Here is a 21,682-nt window from a genome sequence, read left to right as displayed (position 1 = left end):
CACCTGTGGTACCATGATGGAGGTACCAAAACCAATGTCTATATTCACCAATCTAAATGCAATATTTCATAGTACCCTATAACAGTCAGCTGAATAATATTTATCGCTGTTTTCCATTCTGCTTAATGTTTTCACACGCTTGCTTCTTCAACACCAATAAGGACTCAGGAGACTTCTTGGTCTTCAGAAACGAGATCAATTCTTTTGAGAACCCTAATGAAGTAATCACCAGACGCAGTCAAGTTAAAATTAGCTTCTCCTGCCAGTACCCCAAAGTTGCCAGTGTTTCCAACCACTACATCAACAAAAAGTCTGACTACATCTTCACTGAATCCAGTTTTGGCACTTTTGGTTACTCGTTTGATATTTTTACTAACAATAACTTCAGCAGCCGAGTAGATCCCAGTCTGTATCCACTGGAGATAAATTTGATGGATGTGCTCTACATGGGTATTGCAGCTCATTCTGCTCTCCCTGAGGTCCGGCTCTTTGTGGAGTCTTGCAGGGCCACTCCAGATGACAACCCATATGGTGCCATATTTTATGACATCATCAAAGAAGGGTGAGACTGCTAAAAACATTACACCAGGGGTGTTAAACTCGATTCTTGGAGGGCCACAGCCCTACAGACTTTGGTTCCATCCCTGCTCCAACACACATACCATATAGTTTTCAAATAAGCCTGAAGGACTTGATTAGCTGGAGAGACAAATTACTGGAAACTGGAAACTTATGTATGCTTAGGACACTGAGTAGACACATTTATCATACATATCATAATGACATTCTACCTATTACTTTCTCACAACCTGTTAAATTAAGTGTATACATTATACAATAGCGATAGCTATAACCTTGCAATAGCAATGCAAAAGTGAATGAACAGCATACACAGTATTAAGAGAGGGAAAGGGAGTGAGTAAATGTAATTTAAATTATTTAACGTTACTGTAAATTTCACATATATAAATAATGTGCAGTTACTTTAATTACATGGTTTGCATTTCTCATAAAAGATGGAAATAAGTCACCTGACCAGCAACAATGAGCAATGATATTCAACCAGTACTTTACAGAACTGAACCGGGACACTTTTGTTTAGTGTCAAAGACACTTGTTCACTCTTTCTTTCAACTGACTTTGTGTTGAAGGGCAAAAGATCTGTCACATGATTGTGGAATTTCCATGAAAGTCAAGTTTCTCAGATCATTTACTGTAATCTACAGAGGGTTGAAGATCTGCTTCTTAGAGATTTTCAAGCAGAGATTTCTGTGTAGATTACGCAGTTACAAATTCATAATTAAGAATATAAAGAACTTATTCATGTAATCTCTTTGTATATCCATTTTTTGAATATTTAGAATTAACATATTGTTTTGCATTTCAACAAAATAGTTTGGAATAAATTATTGCAGGTAACTGAAAACTGAAGTCATATGTTCAGTGTGTACTTACAGGTGTATTATGGATGACACAGTTGAGGTTTATCAAAGTGATTCAAGAACGTATGACTTTGGGATCCAGGCTTTCAAGTTCACAGGCGGCTACAGTGAGGTATTAGAGAATCACATAGTAATAAATTCTGTAATTCTGGAAATTCAGCTGAGCAGAAACATTTCACTGCAATGCACTCAAACTCTTTTGACAGGTGTACATTACCTGCTCTGTCATTCTGTGTGCGGAAGGAAGTTCAAACTCAAGATGCGCCCAAGGCTGCCTCCGAGAATCCGCACACAAACGCAGACGAGACGTGAGCAAGGAAACCGCCAGGCATTACATCACACAGGGTCCCTTCCGTTTGGCAAGACAAACTCAGCATTCAGCAGCAGGTATAGTAGTAACATCTTAAAATAATGATGATTTCAAATGATTCTGTATCAGGATTGGTCATATAACTGCATTTTTCTTTCTTCAGCTTCAGAAAATGGTGGTTCTCTTCATATCAGTGCAGGCACTGGGGTCTTCGCAGGACTCTTCATAGTCTCCATTGTGGTGCTGGTGGGATTGTTGGTGTATAATGCCAAAAAAACAAGAGCACCTGACCGCATGTATCTGATGTCCAGCTTCTAAAATATATGTATTTTTTTTCAATCCAGATAACTAAATGAATTTTCAGTTTTCTTTTTATGAATTTTCCTAATGCAAAATCTAATGTAGATTAGATTTTTTTTAGTATTCAAAACTGTTGAATTTGTATTGATTTTGTGTGTACAAAGGTAAAGACTTGTAGAACTGCTTAACACAAGTAAATTGTTAGTTTAGAACAATAAATAGCATTTTTAGCAGCGTACATAACATTGAATATTACCCTAATTAATTTACCTTATTATACCCTATTTTAAGTATATTGCCTTTTATTCTTTTCCACCTTTTTTCTTCTTCACTTACGTAAAGTTAAACAGTGATGAGGGTGAGAAAAAATGTCAAAAATAACTGTTACCTCAGTAAAAAATTGTACTGTAGATGAATAAAGTAAAATGACTCTCTTATTTCAGTAAAAGTACAGATTTTTTAAAATATACTAATTAATGATAATTCTGACATTTATTCATAATAAAAAATAATGTGGTTGCTTTCTTTCTATAAAGGTTCTGATGTGCTATTCTCAACATGATACATGATGCATGTAGTTTCTTCTTTAACCCTTAATCGGTCTTTGGGGTCCAGCTGACCCCACTGGACTTTTCTTTCATTTTTTTTTTTAAATTTTCCCTTCATCTCTGGGGCATGAGACTCTGTGACATTTCCTAAATAATCCATCTAAAAACATAAAAAAAACTTGATTTGACTTGATTTGGTTGTTCTAAAGGTGTGTAAAAAAAAATTACCATTAAGGTCCCTCAGGGTCAGATTGACCCCACATTGAAAATGAATGGGAAAAGTGAAAAAAAAAAAGATTTTTTTTTTTTCATTTCGTTTGTCAAAAAACAGTAGTAAATCCAGTTTAAATCTGAAACAAAATACATTTATTTAAAGGCCTGGTCCTAGAGCATATTCTCAAAGTGGAACAAACTTTCTATCTCATACACACACGCGCACACGCACACACAGACACACACATGTGTGTGACTGCAACAGAGAGCCCATTTATAAAAATTGGTATATAACAAATCTGGCATAAATCTTTTCACACATAAGTGAAGGACTGGTACTGGAGCACAAATGCAACATGGAACAATTATGTTCACTCTCTCTCTCTCTCTCTCTCTCTCTCACACACACACACACACACAGGTGTCCGGGGCATTTTTTTAGGTTTTGACATAAATGCACAACAATGTGAATTAAAAAATTAATAAGAAATGGAGCAGTGAACTAGACATATATGGTATCATTTGAAAGCTTAGAACCTCAACTTTCTTGTACATCCCATCACTTTTGCATTTGTGTTACATATTATAACATAAAAAGGTCTGAATTTGCCCCCTCACAAACAAGCTCCCTCTTGTGAAGATGACCTAATAATATTCATATTCACATCGCTCAGACTTATCAAATACAGATGAGTCATATATCAAATGAAAGCTCTCATTCTCCAAATTGTGATTATGTGATTTATTTCATTGATCTAACACATTACAGAGAAAAATTATGAAAATAATCACGGGGATGGAAATGAATTCTGTAAACAAACATTTACATTAAATTTCTGCATCGATTACTACTTCTGTGTGCAAAAAGTGGCCAAAACTTTATATCAGCTCTTAGATTAGGTTATTATCTTTAAAATGAGACTATGGTTACTCTTCTGTAAGCTTGTCCGGCCAAACGACTATTTATAAATATTTCAGATGTTCCGATCAATGTATGCGATATAGTTGAATGATGCATTTTCTACTAGTTCTGTCTTAACACGTTTGTGTTGTTGGACGTGTATGTCATCATGTAATGCATGATATGTTTGAAAAGCCAATAATCAGATCTGTCCAAAGAGACCTCGATCAAATCTCTAGGACAATCTGTTGTGAATTTATTCCTTGCCAAACACGAGGGAGGAGAGCGTGTGACGCGAAATGCGCACCGTCCCCAAGCTCGCTGGCTGCGAGCAATGCGGAGTTGGGAAACTATAGATTGTGAAGAAATACAATAATAATTATGAATTTTTCCACCAATGTGTTAAAATGTAAGGTGTTTTGTCTAAAATGGGACCATTTTTATCCATTTAGCCCCATGTATGTGGGAATGGAAGTCTTTTAAATTCAGGTATGCAAAATGGAGACCCCTGGGGGACATATTGCCTCCCTTCAATTAAATTCCAGTAACTTTTTTTTTATAAAATGGTAGAAAGAAAATTCCTTTTTTTTCCCAGTTTACTGGCACACAGTGGAATCAAAAGAAACTTTCTGCAGAGAGATAGACTGAACAGATCTAGAATAAGAGACGTTCAAATAAAAACTTAAGAAAAAAAAATGATTTTTTAAATTTGTGTTCATCATAAAATTATGATAAAATACAATAAAAATATGAATTATTCCACCCATGTGTTAAAATGTAGGATATTTTCTGTAAAATAAGACCATTTTTATCAATTTACTCTAATGTATGTGAGTAGGGTGCACTTTTTTTTTCAGGTATGCCAAAAATCAGTAAAAAATAACCCTGCTGTATATATGTGGTCATTGCACATTCTTTCTTTAACTGTAACTTCTAAAATTTTTCCACCAACCTGCAGATGACAGGATTCTATTCCTAAGACCTAGAGCAATGTCCAAAAACAATTTAGATTTAATTTAGATCATCATTAAAGTGATTTTTTCATAGAAAATAAATTTTTCAAAAGCCACAAGATGGCGTTGTTGAGTATTTGTGCAGTAAACAGGTAAAAAAGTACCAAATATCCATGAAAACACAGCATAAATGTAAAGTTGAGAAGTAAACGAAAAAAATAATATATAGTTTGTAATATTACAAATGTACATTTCTTTATGCAATCGCTCTGTAAATGTTTGGGGTCTATTTGACCCCAAGGAACCTTAACGTAAACCCTACTTTAGGGACGACTGAGGGGTATTCAAAGAAAACTCTGTTACAAATAGAATTATATCAGCAACAATTTTGTGGATTCAGATAAATATTTTAGATATTTTTGTCCTCCAACAATTGGTGGGTGTTGACCCAATAAATATGGTGACCCCGACGTGATCTTACATTTTTGCAGTTCTGACAGATTTGAACATACTGTTCTAAAAGATAATAATCCACCTAATATAAAAACAGATTTGCTTTTATGCCATGTTTTATGCCATATTATTCCCCACTAATACTGCGTGTTTGGGCTCATTTCACTTCAGTAATTTCATTATACTTAAATTAAGTCTAAGTTTATTGATCTTGGTCTCTCTTTGAGGTTTGCATGAAACACTAGCAGTACTTGATCAGCATTTTATCCAGAAAGAAAGCAAAAAGGCCTGTATTCGTAATGAAGGTGCACCAGGCAATGCAACAAGAAATGTGTAATTCTCAAGAAATAATGCCTGTAATGTCTGTTCAGTCTGTAAAGGAAAGAATAAGGAACAAACAAACAAATTTACAAACATTTTATTTTCCAATTAAGTTAAAAAAATACACAAACTAACCCTCAGTACTTGCCCAGTAATTGCTCCATAAGACATATATATATAGCACTATAGCATCAAAACTGAACAAAGGGAAATATGTTGTGGCCTGAAATTGTTGTGTGCCAAATCATTATGTAAAAATAATCTATTATTATATGTAGACCATGGAGATCAATGTTTAACAAATTGTTTAGAACAGCACAACACAGCATTTATTTTAGCTGCTCGAGATATCTGAAAAAAGAAAGGCAGGACAAACAAAAAGGCAAAAATGCTAAAGCAATGAAGTGGTTTTATTAGGATTTCAAGGAACATCTTCATACTGTACTGCATATATCACAAACATAAAGCTAAATAAGATTTTAATAGCATGACATGAAAAAGAAAATATTTTGGTGATACTTCCTTCTAAAAAAAAATACCATCAGTCTCTATCTGTTTTCATGTCATGACACAAATGAGATTTACTGTAAGTCCTTACACATGTGCATTTATCAGAATGGAAAATCTTCCTGGTGTATGAAATAATGTTGTAGCAATGCTGCAGTAGCTGCAGGACTGGAAATCAAAGTCACATACCTTAAACTTTAGACTAATTAAACCCTTATGCCCTTAAAATAGACTTACTCTATTCTTAATGTCATAAAAAGCTACAACATCCTCATTACATACTTGCCACTTGCCAAAACTAGGCAAATATGCAGTTTTTTTTCTTGGCACTCTCAAGTTCACAGAGATGGAGACGGCAGAAAGGCATCCTGTTTGTGTTCATTATTTTACAAAAGTGCAGTGTTTTGTTGTTATTGTGAGTGCACACAAATAAAGGTAGAGTCTTTACAGATTCAAAAGATGTATTACTTTTATCTGTATGACCAAAATTTGTATTTGAAGATCAGTAAGCGCACTACTATCCAGCTTCTACACTCCGCAAAGACACTTGAATAGCACACTTTTTTAGGTCAACATGACATTGAGCGGCTTTGTAAAGTTGCTACTATTTACACAGTGTTTCAGACGATAAGCCATATTTGAGGTCAATGAAATGAAACAATGTATTGTAGGTAACACTTTATAATAACGTTCAGCTATACTTATAAATAAGTAATTTATAAGCAATTAGTTAATGATGAAATAAACATTTACAAAACATTTATAAAAGATTACTAAGTGATATGCTAATAATTTGTGTATGTTTTGTTAATTCATTTACAAATAATTTACAAGTAATTAGTTAATAATTAACTAATCATTTACAGAACAGGACTATGCATTCATTAATGATTAGTAAGTGATATGTTACTATTTTTATCTATGCTTTGTAGATTAAGTTATAACTCATTTACAGGTGATTAGATAATGATGAACTAATAATTTACAAAACATCACTATACATTCACAAATGATTAAGTAATATGTTAACGATTTACAAATCTGTCATAAGTAATCTTTGAAAAAATAGAATATCATGAAATAATCAAACAGATCCTTAGTCAATGGTTAATAAGTTACTAGTTAGTATATTATTAATCAATTATAAATAATTGAAATGTCAATCATTGAAATGTTTATCCTCCACTGAAGATCACATCATGAATAAATCATTTACAAATCTTTCTGCATCCCCTAATCTAGTGTAAACAATTCATCAGTTGTAAATGTTTTACTCCTCATTCGTAGATCTTTCCCCCCAGTGTGTATACCCACACAACCTGTAACCGGCAGGTTTGTAAAACATTTACAACTGATGAATAGTTTACACTTTAGATTAGGGGATACAGAAGGTTTTGAATATTTGTTGTGTGTACTGCAATGTAAGGGCAGACTGGTGAGGGTAAAGATGGTAAACACATGGAGTATTTTAGCACTGTGCACCTAATGTGATCTTCAGTGGAGGGTAAAACTGGTTCACATTATCACTAGATCCCACACACTCCACACAGAACACAAGTCTGTGCTGATGAGAGAAAGGGTTTACACATTTATTCACTTGACAGCAAATAATTTATTATTATTTAAAAAAAGTTTTTAAAGAATTTTAAAATTTAAAAAAAAATAGTTTTAGAATAATTGCATTTTTGTGCTTTTCAACATATCACTTATTAATCATTTATAAACACAGTCATGTTTTGTAAATAATTAGTTCATCATTAACTAATTACTTGTAAATTAACTTGTAATTTACTGACTTGTAAATAAATTAACAAAACATACACAAATTGTTGGCATATCACTTATTAATCATTTGTCAGTGTTTTGTAAATGATTATTTCATCATTAACTCATCACTTATAAATGACATACAACTGAATGTTGTTATAAAGTGTTACCCTTTTTGCAAAAACAGGCAGTTATTACTACTACAATGACTTAACATATTTACAACATAGTTTTAATTTGTCTTGCTACTAGTGTCTCTATTAAATGCATTTCCCCTCAATTTTATTTATTAATTATAGCCATTCAGCATTATAGTATAATTGAAAGCCACTGTTTTTAACTTTTAATTGGCTCTGAAATATATAACAAATTTTAATTTAAGTGATTTTAAAACAATCTTTACATAAACTATGAATTGTATATGCCTACAAACTATACAGACTAGAGTGATTTCTCTCTTTTTTGGTTCTTTGATCTACATCAATGTCAGACTTCAGCAGGAGTTCACTTTAAAAGCAACGGTGTCTCTTTAAAACCTAGAGCACATGATGCATATCTGACATAGATCCAATTTTCGCCCAACACTTCACGATCATTTAAGACTATTAACTCACCAAAACTGTGCATTTTGACATATTGGTGCGCTGTCTGAAGCGGCACTTCCGAAATGAAGCAGCAATATCTTCTCAAGTAAAAGTTATTAGAACTGTGTCTAAGACAAGCTGGCCTTCACACTGCTCTGAACTTATCAGCCTGTTTGTATCCTATTATTTGATTTACTTGTGTTGCTTATGACAGAACAGCTAATCGCAATGATGATCTTGTCTTCTGAAAGGATTATTGTATTCGCTTACGTCAGAAACACTGAATCTGTCATGAACCCACTCCTGAATGTCAGTGTGTTACACCACACCCTGGACTACGTTTCCCATCAGCCATTGTGGCTATCACCTGCGTCCAATCAGAGACACTATTTAAACCCCGGTCTTCCTGTCAGTCACTGCCGAGTATTGGTTTGCGTTTAGCACTTCTTGTGTGTTAGCAACTGTACGGAGCCCTAAGTCAGTCGTGTTTTCTTGTCTAGTCTAGTCTAGTCCCTTAGTCATCTGAGTCTAGTACCTACGCTTTGTTCTAACGTCTTGTCTGTCTCGCTGTCTGCCTATCGGAACTCTCGCCTGTCTGGATTATTCTCTGGATTATTCTACTGTCTCGCCCTTCGGATAACGTTCGCCGTGGATTGACCCTCGCCTGTGTCATGGATTGCTCTTTGTCTTGCTGTCTATATACCTGTTTGCCACCGTCTGACCCTGCCTGCCTTGACCGTGTCTTTGTCTCGTCCTTTAAATAAAAGTCTGCAATTGGATCTGCCCGCCTCACGTTTCATCGCTTACTCCGTAACAGAATACTCGACCGCACAAGGACCCAGCAACTTTCCACAAGGACGTCACTCAGGTATGGACACTGCAAGACTGTTGTTAGCCCTCGAGCAGGGCACATGAACGCTCGAGGGCTACATACAAGAGTATTTGGACATTGCACATTTTTCAGATCTCCCGGACTGTGTTCTAATAGACTTTTTCATTGAAGGAATTAACCAGCCACTCAAATCAAAACTCTGTTGCGAGGGTCCGCGATCATCTCTTTGTAAATTTCTGGACTTTGCTTTGTTGTGTGTGGGCTCGCCGTATACTGTGGGAGGAACGCGACAACACGGTAATGGTGGCTGCGCATCCCGCTCGCAAAATGGCGGCCGCGCCGTAGCGCGTTCACACCATGGCGGTGACAACGGAGTCCGTGCACAAAATGGCGGTGACAGCGGTGCCCGTTCGCAAGATGGCGGCCGCACCGGTGCGCGTACATACAATGGAAGGCGACAGTAGAGCCAGTGCACAAAATGGCGGTGAAAACAAAGCTCCGTCATGTCACTGCTGCCGTATCAGAGCCAAGCAAAGTTGCAGCTGTGCTTCCTGAGTCTAGTCAAGTTGCAGCTGTGTTTCCCAAGTCAAGTCAAGCTACAGCTGCTGTTCCAGTGTCAAGTCAAGCTACGGCTGCTTTTCCAGTGTCAAGTCAAGCTACGGCTGTTGTTCCAGAGTCAAGTCAAGCTACAGCTGCTGTTCCTGTGTCAAGTCAAGCTACGGCTGTTGTTCCTCTGTCAAGTCAAGTTAAAGCGGTGTTTCCCGAGTCAAGTCAAGTTGCAGCTGTGTTTCCTGTGTCAAGTCAGGTCAGAGCTGCTCTTCCTAAGTCAAGACAAGTTACAGCTGTTGTTCCAGTGTCAAGTCAAGTCAGAGCTGTCGATCCTGTGTCAAGTAAAGTCAGAGCTGTCGTTCCTGTGTCAAGTCGAGTCAGAGCTGTCGTTCCTGTGTCAAGTCAAGTTAAAGCTGTCGTTCCTGTGTCAAGTCAAGTTAAAGCTGTGTTTCCTGTGTCAAGTCAAGTCAGAGCTGCGCTTCCAAAATCAAGTCAAGCTACAGCTGTATTTCCTCTGTCAAGTCGAGTCACAGCTATTGTTCCTGTGTCAATTCAAGTCACGGCGGTATTTCCTGTGTCAAGTAGAGTCACAGCTGCCACGCCTGTGTCAAGTAAAGCTACAGCTGTATCTCCCAAGTCAAGTCAAATTACAGCTGTCGTTCCTGTCTCAAGGCAAGTTACAGCTGTGTTTCCTGAGTCAAGCAAAGTCAAAGCTGCTGTTCCTGAGTCAAGCAAAGTCAAGATGGATTTTCCTGAGCCAAGTCAAGCCACAGCTGGTCTTAGTGAACCAAGTCACGTCACAGTTGGGCTTCATGAGCCGAGTCAAGTCACAGCTGGTCTCCACGAGCCAAGTCAAGTCACAGCTGGTCTCCACGAGCCAAGTCAAGTTATTGCTGTTGTTTCTGAGTCAAGTCACGTCTCGTCTGTTCGCCCAGAGCCAGGTCACATCTTGTCTGACCGCCAAGAGCCAAGTCACGTCTCGTCTGACCGCCCAGAGCCAAGTCACGTCTCGCCTGACCGCCCGGAGCCAAGTCACGTCTCGCCTGACTGCACAGAGCCAAGTCACGTCTCGCCTGACTGCCCGGAGCCATGTCACATCTCGCCTGTCCGTCCGGAGCCTAGTCACGTCTCGTCTGTCCGTCTGAAGCCTAGTCACGTCTCGTCTGTCTGTCCAGAGCCAAGTCACACCTTGTATGACCTTCCAGAGCCCCGTCATGTCCCGTCTGTCTGTCCAGAGCCTCCTCACGTCTCGTCTGACCTCCCAGAGCCCCGTCACATCTCCACTGTCTGTCCAGAGTTTCGTCACGACACGTCTGATCGTCAAGAGTCAAGTCAAGTCTCGTCTGACCTCCCAGAGCCTCGTCACGTCATGTCTGCCAGTGTGATGGCGATCACCATTCTCAGTATGTGGGCTGCACTCTACACTCCAGAGGTCTAGTCTGTCATCAGGTCTGCTCCCGAGGTCCCGTCTGTCACCAAGTCTGCGCCAGAAGTCTCGTCTGTTACCTAGTCTGCTCCCGAGGTCCTGTCTGTCGCCAAGTCTGCTCCAGAGGTTTCGTCTGTCACCAAGTCTGTGCCAGAGGTCTCGTCTGACCTCCCAGAGCCTCGTCACGTCATGTCTGCCAGTGTGATGGCGATCACCATTCTCAGTATGTGGGCCGCACACTATGCTCCAAAGGTCTCGTCTGTCACCAAGTCTGCTCCAGAGGTCTCGTCTATTCACAAGTCTGCTCCAGAGGTCTCGCCTGTTCACAAGTCTGCCCCAGAGGTCTCGCCTGTTCACAAGTCTGCTCCAGAGGTCTCGTCTGACCACGAGTCAGCCCCAGAGGCCTCTCCGGTCGGAGAAGCTGCGCCAATGCCTCCAGAGGTGTCAGCATCAGCTGTAGAACCTCCTATGGAGGCAGCGTTCTCCTTTGAACTCCCTGCTTCTCTCCTTGTTCTGTCTGCCTCCTCTGTCCCTGCTCTCCCCAGGTCCCAGTCCATGACTTGGGCCCCTGTGCCTCCTGCTCCGCCCTGGTGGGCTCCTGTTCAGCTTGCTCCACCATGGAGGGTTCGTGGTCCGTCTGTCCTGTTGTGGTGGTCCTCAACCCTGCCTGTCCTGTTTGCTCCGCCCTGGAGGGTTCCCGCACCTCCTCCAGCGCCTGTCCTGTCTGCTCTGCCCTGGTGGGCTCCTGGTCCGCCTGCTCCGCCCTGGAGGGCTCCTGGCCCGTCTATCCTGTTGTGGTGGTCCTCAGCCCTGTCTGTCCCGCCAGCTCCTCCTGGGTTCTCTGCTCTGCTGGTCCTGCCTCAGTCCCCTGGACCGCTACATGGTCCTGGTCCTCCTTCCCTCACCTTGTCCCGCCCCCGCTCCACCGCTCACTCGGATTGTTTTGTGTTTGGAGCGTCTGGAAGCCGCTCCTTGGGGGGGCGCTCTGTCATGAACCCACTCCTGAACGTCAGCGTGTTACACCACACCCCGGACTACGTTTTCCATCAGCCATTGTGGCTATCACCTGCGTCCAATCAGAGACACTATTTAAACCCCGGTCTTCCTGTCAGTCACTGCCGAGTATTGGTTTGCGTTTAGCACTTCTTGTGTGTTAGCAACTGTACGGAGCCCTAAGTCAGTCGTGTTTTCTTGTCTAGTCTAGTCTAGTCCCTTAGTCATCCGAGTCTAGTACCTACGCTTTGTTCTGACGTCTTGTCTGTCTCGCTGCCTGTCTATCGGAACTCTCGCCCGTCTGGATTATTCTACTGTCTCGCCCTTCAGATAACGTTCGCCGTGGATTGACCCTCGCCTGTGTCATGGATTGCTCTTTGTCTTGCTGTCTATATACCTGTTTGTCACCGTCTGAACCTGCCTGCCTTGACCGTGTCTTTGTCTCATCCTTTAAATAAAAGTCTGCAATTGGATCCGCCCGCTTCACGTTTCATTGCTCACTCCGTAACAGAATACTCGGCCGCACAAGGACCCAGCAACTTTCCACAAGGACGTCACTCAGGTATGGACACTGCAAGACTGTTGTTAGCCCTCGAGCAGGGCACACGAACGCTCGAGGGCTACATACAAGAGTATTTGGACATTGCACATTTTTCAGATCTCCCGGACTGTGTTCTAATAGACTTTTTCATTGAAGGAATTAACCAGCCACTCAAATCAAAACTCCGTAGCGAGGGTCCGCGATCATCTCTTTGTAAATTTCTGGACTTTGCTTTGTTGTGTGTGGGCTCGCTGTTTACTGTGGGTGTCGCGGAGGAGGAATGCGACAACGTGGTAATGGCGGCCGTGCATCCCACTCGCAAAATGGCAGCCGAGCCGGAGCGTGTTCACACCATGGTGGTGACAACGGAGTCCGTGCACAAAATGGCGGTGACAGCGGTGCCCGTTCGCAAGATGGCGGCCGCACCGGTGCGCGTTCATGTAATGGCGGCGACAGCGGAGCCAGTGCACAAAATGGCAGCTAAAACAAAGCTCCGTCATGTCACTGCTGCCATATTAGAGCCAAGCAAAGTTGCAGCTGTGCTTCCTGAGTCCAGTCAAGTTGCAGCTGTGTTTCCCGAGTCCAGTCAAGTTGCAGCTGTGTTTCCCAAGTCAAGTCAAGCTACAGCTGCTGTTCCAGTGTCAAGTCAAGCTACGGCTGCTTTTCCAGTGTCAAGTCAAGCTACGGCTGTTGTTCCAGAGTCAAGTCAAGCTACAGCTGCTGTTCCTGTGTCAAGTCAAGCTACGGCTGTTGTTCCTCTGTCAAGTCAAGATAAAGAGGTGTTTCCCGAGTCAAGTCAAGTTGCAGCTGTGTTTCCTGTGTCAAGTCAGGTCAGAGCTGCTCTTCCTAAGTCAAGACAAGTTACAGCTGTTGTTCCAGTGTCAAGTCAAGTCAGAGCTGTCGATCCTGTGTCAAGTCAAGTTAAAGCTGTCGTTCCTGTGTCAAGTCGAGTCACAGCTATTGTTCCTGTGTCAAGTCAAGTCACAGCGGTATTGCCTGTCAAGTAGAGTCACAGTTGCCACGCCTGTGTCAAGTAAAGCTACAGCTGTATCTCCCAAGTCAAGTCAGATTACAGCTGTCGTTCCTGTCAAGTTACAGCAGTGTTTCCTGAGTCAAGAAAAGTCAAATCTGCCGTTCCTGAGTCAAGCAAAGTCAAGATGGATTTTTCTGAGCCAATCAAGCCACAGCTGGTCTTAGTGAACCAAGTCACGTCACAGTTGGGCTTCATGAGCCAAGTCAAGTCACAGCTGGTCTCCACGAGCCAAGTCAAGTCACAGCTGGTCTCCATGAGCCAAGTCAAGTTATTGCTGTTGTTTCTGAGTCAAGTTACGTCTCGTCTGTCCGCCCAGAGCCAGGTCACGTCTCGTCTGACCACCCAGAGCCAAGTCAGGTCTCGTCTGACTGCCCGGAGCCAAGTCACGTCTCGTCTGACTGCAGACATCAAGTCTGCTCCAGAGGTCTCGTCTGACCACGAGTCAGCCCCAGAGGCCTCTCTGGTTGGAGAAGCTGCGCCAATGCCTCCAGAAGTGTCAGCATCAGCTGTAGAACCTCCTATGGAGGCGGCGTTCTCCTTTGAACTCCCTGCTTCTCTCCTTGTTCTGTCTGCCTCCTCTGTCCCTGCTTTCCCCAGGTCCCAGTCCATGACGCGGGCCCCTGCGCCTCCTGCTCTGCCCTGGAGGGCCCCTGCGCCTCCTGCTCCGCCCTGGTGGGCTCCTGGTCCGCCTGCTCCGCCCTGGAGGGCTCCTGGCCCGTCTATCCTGTTGTGGTGGTCCTCAGCCCTGTCTGTCCCACCAGCTCCGCCTGGGTTCTCTGCTCTGCTGGTCCTGCCTCAGTCCCCTGGACCGCTACATGGTCCTGGTCCTCCTTCCCTCACCTTGTCCCACCCCCGCTCCACCACTCACTCTGATTGTTTTGTGTTTGGAGCATCTGGAAGCCGTTCCTTGGGGGGGGCGCTCTGTCATGAGCCCACTCCTGAACGTCAGCGTGTTACACCACACCCCGGACTACGTTTCTCATCAGCCACTGTGGCTATCACCTGCGTCCAATCAGAGACACTATTTAAACCCCGGTCTTCCTGTCAGTCAAGTCAAGTCAAGTCACCTTTATTTATATACCGCCTTTAACAATACAGAATTGTGACAAGGCGGCTGTACAGTATTAAATAGGAAACAGTACATCAACAATGCCAAAGGCAACATTAAACACTCACTTTATTAGGTAAAGGTAGTTAATCAAAAACAATAAAATAAAATGCAATATTGTGTTAAGAGAAAGTGTCCCCAACTAAGCAAGCCAGAGGCGACAGCGGCAAGGAACCAAAACTCCATCGGTGACAAATGGAGAAAAAAACCTTGGGAGAAACCAGGCTCAGTCGGGGGCCGTTCTCCTCTGGCCAAAAGTTCCCGTGGTCTTGTGCCGACAGCCATCTAGTTGATGTGGACTCCGCTGACATTCAGGGCTGTAGAGGTCGTCTCTAGGTGCTGATCCACCATCTGGGCTGGGTTCGGACTGGATCCGGGGGACTGCAGTGACCATCTGATCTGGATACGGACTGGATCTGGTGGTTAATGTGACCTCGGAATAAGAGAGAAACAGACTAGCATTAGCGTAGATGCCATTCTTCTGACGATGCACTGAGTACATCGGGTGTTATGGGAAGTGTACCCCCGGTTCCGGTTGACCTAATTAGTGCAGCCTAACAATCCTTTAACGGATTTGAATTATAAGAATGTGGATTTGTTATGTGTAAGCAAGGTTAAAGAGATGGGTCTTTAATCTAGATTTAAACTGACAGAGTGTGTCTGCGTCCCGAACATTGTAGGGTAGATTGTTCCAGAGTTTGGGCGCTAGATAAGAAAATGATCTCCCGCCCGCGGTTGATTTTGATATTCTAGGTATTATCAAATTGCCAGAGTTTTGAGAACGCAGCGGACGTTAAAGTGATAGGAGCTCGCTCAGGTACTGAGGAGCTAAACCATTCAGGGCTTTGTAAGTAATTAGCAAGATTTTAAAATCTATACAATGTTTAATAGGGAGCTAGTGCAGTGTAGACAGAACCGGGCTAATATGATCATACTTTTTGGTTCTAGTAAGAACTCTAGCTGCTGCATTTTGGACCAGCTGGAGTTTGTTTATTAAGCGAGCAGAACAACCACCCAATAAAGCATTACAATAATCTAACCGTGAGGTCATGCCAAATGCATGAATTAATGTTTCAGCATTTGACATTGATAGCATAGGTCGTAGTTTAGATATATTTTTGAGATGGAAAAATGCAGTTTTGCAAATACTAGAGATGTGGTTTTCAAAGGAAAGATTACCATCAAATAGCACACCTAGGTTCCTAACTGATGACGAAGAATTGACAGAACAGCCATCAAGTATTAGACAGTGTTGTAGGTTATTACACGCTGAGGTTTTAGGCCCAATAATTAACACCTCTGTTTTTTCAGAATTTAGCAGTAAGAAATTACTTGTCATCCAATTTTTTAACTCAACTACACAATCCATTAGTTTTTCAAATTGGTACGTTTCGCCGGGCCGCGAAGAAATATAGATCTGGGTATCATCAGCATAGCAGTGAAAGCTAACACCATGTTACCTGATGATATCACCCAAGGGTAACATGTAAAGCGTAAAGTGTAATGACCCTAGTACTGAGCCTTGCGGTACTCCATATTGCACTTGTGATCGATATGATACCTCTTCATTTACTGCCACGAATTGATGGCGGTCAGATAGATACGATTTGAACCATGCCAATGCACTACCACTAATGCCAACATAATTCTCAAGTCTATTCAAGAGAATGTTGTGGTCAACAGTATCAAACGCAGCACTAAGATCCAGTAGCACTAACAGAGAGATACAACCACGATCGGATGACAAGAGTAGATCATTTGTAACTCTAATAAGAGCAGTCTCAGTACTATGGTACGGTCTAAAACCTGACTGAAAATCCTCACAGATATCATATTTCTGAAGAAAGCAAGATAACTGTGAGGATACAACCTTTTCTAATATCTTCGACAGAAATGGGAGATTCGAGATAGGTCTGTAATTAGTTAATTCGTTGGGGTCAAGTTGTGGTTTTTTAATTAGAGGCTTAATAGCAGCCAGTTTGAAGGTTTTGGGGACATATCCTAATGACAGCGATGAATTAATAATATTTAGCAGAGGATCTATGAGATCTGGAAGCAATTCTTTTAGTAGCCTAGATGGAATAGGGTCTAGCATACAAGTTGTTGGTTTAGATGATTTAACAAGTTTATACAATTCTTCCAGACCTATAGTAGAGAATGAGTTGAATTGTTCCCCAGGAGATCTATAGCGCACTATCTGATGCGACACTGTAATTGACGGCTGCATAGTGACAATTTTGTCTCTAATTGTATCGATCTTAGAAGTAAAGTAGTTCATGAAGTCATTACTGCTATGCTGATGGTCATAGTCAGTGCCTGTTGGTTCTTTATTTTTTGTTAACTTAGCCACTGTATTGAATAAATACCTAGGGTTATGTTTGTTTTCTTCTAAAAGAGTCGAAAAGTAATCAGATCTGGCCGATTTTAACGCTTTTCTGTACGATAGGGTACATTCCCGCCAAGCAGTACGAAAAACCTCTAATTTTGTTTCCTCCAGCTGCGCTCCATTTTCCGGGCTGCTCTCTTTAGGGCACGAGTGTGCTCGTTATACCACGGGGTCGGACTATTTTCCTTAATCTTCCTTAGGCGCAGAGGAGCGACCGTATCTAGAGTCCTGGAAAAGAGAGAGTCAATAGTTTCTGTTACATCATCAAGTTTTTCTGAGCTATTGGACATGCTGAGGAATTCAGATAAGTCAGGAAGATTACTTAGAAAGCAATCTTTTGTAGTAGAAGTGATGGTTCTACCATACTTGTAATAAGGAGTTGAATTTACAGTTTTAGTCATCTGGAGAATACACGAGACCAGATAATGATCAGAGATATCATCACTTTGCTGCAGAATCTCAACGGCATTGACATCAATTCCATGTGACAGTATTAAGTCTAGAGTATGATTTCGACAATGAGTGGGACCTGACACGTGTTAGATTGTTACTCTTAAATTGGTTTGGACGTCTTTTGTATTGTCTAGCTCGGGGAACAGACACAGTCTCTATAGCATGATATCTAGGTGTAAGGGTCTCTATGTGCTGAGAATTAAGTGATTTTGGTGACGTGAGGCGGCTAGCAGACGGTCGGATTAGCCAGTCTGTCTGCTTCCTGACCTGGGCCCCAGTTAGTCAAGTGCAAACTCTAAGACTATATGCCATATTACTAGAGAGAAGAGCAGCACCACCCCTGGAGGGATGAAGACCATCTCTTTTCAACAGGTCAGGTCTGCCCCAAAAACTTGTCCAATTGTCTGTGAAACCTATGTTATTCTGCGGGCACCACTTAGACATCCAGCCATTTAGTGACGACTGTTTGCCACTGTCTGACCCTGCCTGCCTTAACCATGTCTTTGTCTCGTCCTTTAAATAAAAGTCTGCAATTGGATCCGCCCGCTTCACGCTTCATCGCTCACTGCGTGAACTAATGGTTGACTATTACGGGACAGTTGTAATAGCAACCCACACTCAGAATTTATGCTCTGCGTTTCCCCCATTTAACCCGCCAAGAGCATTGGGTTGGAGATGAATTTGACCATGTTTTTTCTCTCTGTTCCAACCTAGGTCTTTCCTCCTCACTGCCCTTGATAATGGGGTGACCAAGGGGTATGAGGATGTTCCCCAGGTGGAGCATGAGGATGTGGTGCACCTGTGCCTGTTAACGGCACCACCTGGAGAAACCGTCCATGACTCTTGTCCAAAGCCTGCAAGCTAATGTCAGCTCTGGCTGTCAAAGCTTACTGTGGGCCAGGCCACCTCCACCCTGCATTCCATGACCATTCTGCAGGTACTGTGCCATCCCCCCAACCTCTGCCGTTCAGCAGAATCCTCTGCGTCAGAAGACGATTGCCCCTCTGCTGATGTGGCGATAGACATCTTAACCTCCTCATGAGCACTAAACGAGACGCAGGGCTTGTGCTAGGACTAACCGGTATCGGCATTTAGAAACTTGATGGTAATGCACTAAGAGGAGCCGGACCTGGGGCTCACCTGACGGAGTAATCCAGACTGTAATTCTCAGGTCTCCCATGCTTCTAACCAGTGCAGCCTCGGGAGTCGAGCGACCCGTGAAACCGGAAAGGGTAGAGCACAAAGGCAGCCGACTTATTAAACCTAAGCTATGACTGAGCATAATAATGGGTCTGCCCATGCAGCGCCGGCATAACCCATTCACAAACGCCATCTCAGCGTAAATTGTTAGTATCTTCTTCCTTCTTGTAGAAGCAGCTCACGCAGCGATCGGCTCCGAAGCAAAAATGTGAATGCAAAAATGTGGATGCATGCTGCCATCTTATATACCCGTATGTACGGGGGAGTGGCTTGGCATGCAGACTCCACAAGCCAGTTTTCATTGGCCTTTTCCAAATAGCTCAGAGATGATTGGGCCTCCAAGTAAGACCCGAAATACGTCAGTTATGACGTAACGTCATAGAGTACGACTGAAGGGGAACCAGCGATCTTCAACCCTGCTCCTGGAGAGCTGCTGTCCAGCAGACTTCATGGTGCATTCACGCCATGTCGTATAATTCTGAGGTGACAGCACGTTACATTCTACTTGGAGCTGTTCACATCCTTGGATTTGGAACTATCACACTATCCAACTTGACCTCATGATAATTTGTATGCATTTTATGTAAAATGTGGTTCTACAAAACATACATTTACTTAAGTTTTTCCAGACACTAAAACGTACAATACTGACATTTTAACAGCATCTAAATGTACAAATACTTACATATTTTTCGCATTTAAATGTACAATACTGACGTATTGACAACACCTAAAAATGAATCCTTATGAATATTGAAATCGCTGCATTAATTTCTTTATTGTTGTTTTTATTTGTCATACTAATGACCTTATGTTTTCAATTGCATTACTAAATATGAAATTATACCATTTCATTCTGTGTGATTTCTGCTGCCGCTCATTTCCAAGAATAGGCCTACATAATGTTGACTACACAACAAGACTACACTTTAAACCCTTAAAATAAATAACATTTCTGCAATCGTTTAACCATTCATGTAATATTAACGTGATGGGACACAAAAGACGTTTTCTCTTACATGCTGTGACTAACAATAGAACCATTAAATACACCTAACATGCATCATAATTACAAAATGAAACAAGCGTATTTGTGCGCTGTAATCCAGATCTTGAGAATCCATGCGATTGTGTAGAAAGGACCCAAATTCAAGCCTTAATCCGGCGATCTTCATCTCCATCCCGAGCAGCGAGTCCAGCAGCAACAGCAATAAACCCTCGCTGAAGTGCATTTTACAAATTCAAATAATGCTGCATCAAGAAACGGCAGGTTTTACAGTAGGATAATCGAAAGCTCATTGGCCCTCACCTGCATTTGTCACAGATTACAACATGCCGTGTTTCTAGTGAGGTGTGTTTGCTCCTTCACAGAGTTTACTCTACAGAGAGAGTTATGGTTAGGTTTAGAGGTAGGGGTGGGATTAGCGACTATAAAATTTTTTTTTTTTATTCTATATTGTTACTAAAATGGTAATTTCAAGCATATTTTGGTCAGTTACGTTTTATATCAATTTATATTAGCTATAAAATGGGTAGGTTTAGGATTGGGGGTGGGTTAAGGGGGTCTAAAAATCTAAATCGCTTATTGATAAAATGATAAAAATGCATGTTCACTATTAAATGAGTAGGTTTAGGTTTAGAGATAGGTTAAGGGGGCTAAAAATCGAAATCGCTTGTTGATAAAATGATAAGGCATTGATATGAATATCTTTATGATATAAAAGATATGTAAATATTTAGCTGAAAATAAATTTTACATATATAAAAAATGAGCAGTAACTTTAATTACCTGATTTGGATTTCTCATAAAAGATGGAAATAAGTCACCTGACCAGCAACAATGGGCAATGATATTCAACCAGTACTTTATAGAACTGAACAAGGACACTTTCTTTCAGTGTCAAAGACACGTGTTCACTCTTTCTTTCCGCTGACTTTGTGCTGAAGTACAAAAGATCTGTCATATGATTGTGGAATTTCCATGAAACATCATTTAGTGTAATCTACAGAAAGTTGAAGATCTGCTTCTTAGAGATTTTTCAAGCAGAGATTTCTGCATAGATTACACAGTTACACATTGATGATAAAGAATATAAATAACTTGTTAATTTAATCTCTTTGTATATCCCTTTTTTGAATATTAAGAATTAATATATTGTTTTGCATTTGCATTACAAAATAGTTATGAATAAACTATTATTATTGTTATTATTATTATTTTTTTAGTGTTAGTTTATTTTATTGCCAACAAATATACTATTTGGTTGGAAGTATATAAACAAAGGAACATGTAGAAAAGTACAACAGACATAACAATAATAGAAAACAACAATAATGATGATGACGACAATAATAATAATAATAATAATAATAATAATAATAATAATAATAATAATAATGAAAACAATAGTATTAATAATAACAAAAATTGGAGGATGTAGGGTGTGGATGGTAATCATAATAGAAATAGTAGTAGCAATAATAATAAACTCAATTTGTTGTAAATGAGTGGGTAGTTGGAGGGCGAGGAAGATGACAAATGCAATAATAATAATAATAATAATAATAATAATAATAATAGCAGTAGCAATAATAACATTTAAAATAAACTCATTTAATCAGGAATGTAGGGAGGGGGTAGGATTAAGAAGAGGACAACAATAATAATAATAATAAATAACAACAATAATAGTATTTTACATGTTTTTAGTAGTATTAATAAAAACAACACTAACAACAATAGTAATAATGATAATAATAATAAAGCCATTAAACGGTAAAATTATAAAGCTGCCTCTGGGCCCTCTATGAGCATGGCCCAGTTAAACCCCTGCCCATGTCACCCTATGATGGCCATCAAGG

General features: G+C 41.0%; 1 protein-coding gene across 1 annotated transcript; it reads left to right on the top strand.

Annotated features, from left to right (window-relative positions):
* The first annotated feature begins 125 nt into the window (after positions 1-125).
* On the top strand, positions 126-2,495 carry LOC127155612 (CUB and zona pellucida-like domain-containing protein 1). The gene is made up of 4 exons (XM_051097946.1): positions 126-562; positions 1,458-1,554; positions 1,649-1,829; positions 1,916-2,495. The coding sequence occupies exons 1-4, from the start codon at positions 126-128 to the stop codon at positions 2,068-2,070; spliced, it is 870 nt and encodes a 289-aa protein (XP_050953903.1). The 3' UTR covers positions 2,071-2,495.
* Positions 2,496-21,682: the final 19,187 nt, after the last annotated feature.

This window comes from Labeo rohita, chromosome 24 (genome assembly GCF_022985175.1).
Source record: "Labeo rohita strain BAU-BD-2019 chromosome 24, IGBB_LRoh.1.0, whole genome shotgun sequence".
Lineage (NCBI taxonomy): Eukaryota > Metazoa > Chordata > Actinopteri > Cypriniformes > Cyprinidae > Labeo > Labeo rohita.
The sequence above is the reverse complement of the archived record's forward strand: the minus strand, read 5'-3'. Positions and strand labels throughout refer to the sequence as shown.

Coding starts and splice junctions, on each gene's coding strand:
- LOC127155612 (XM_051097946.1), top strand. CDS start 126: ATGTTTTCACACGCTTGCTTCTTCAACACCAATAAGGACTCAGGAGAC. Junction 1,555..1,648: donor TCACAGGCGGCTACAGTGAG/GTATTAGAGAAT, acceptor CTCTTTTGACAG/GTGTACATTACCTGCTCTGT. Junction 1,830..1,915: donor AACTCAGCATTCAGCAGCAG/GTATAGTAGTAA, acceptor TTCTTTCTTCAG/CTTCAGAAAATGGTGGTTCT.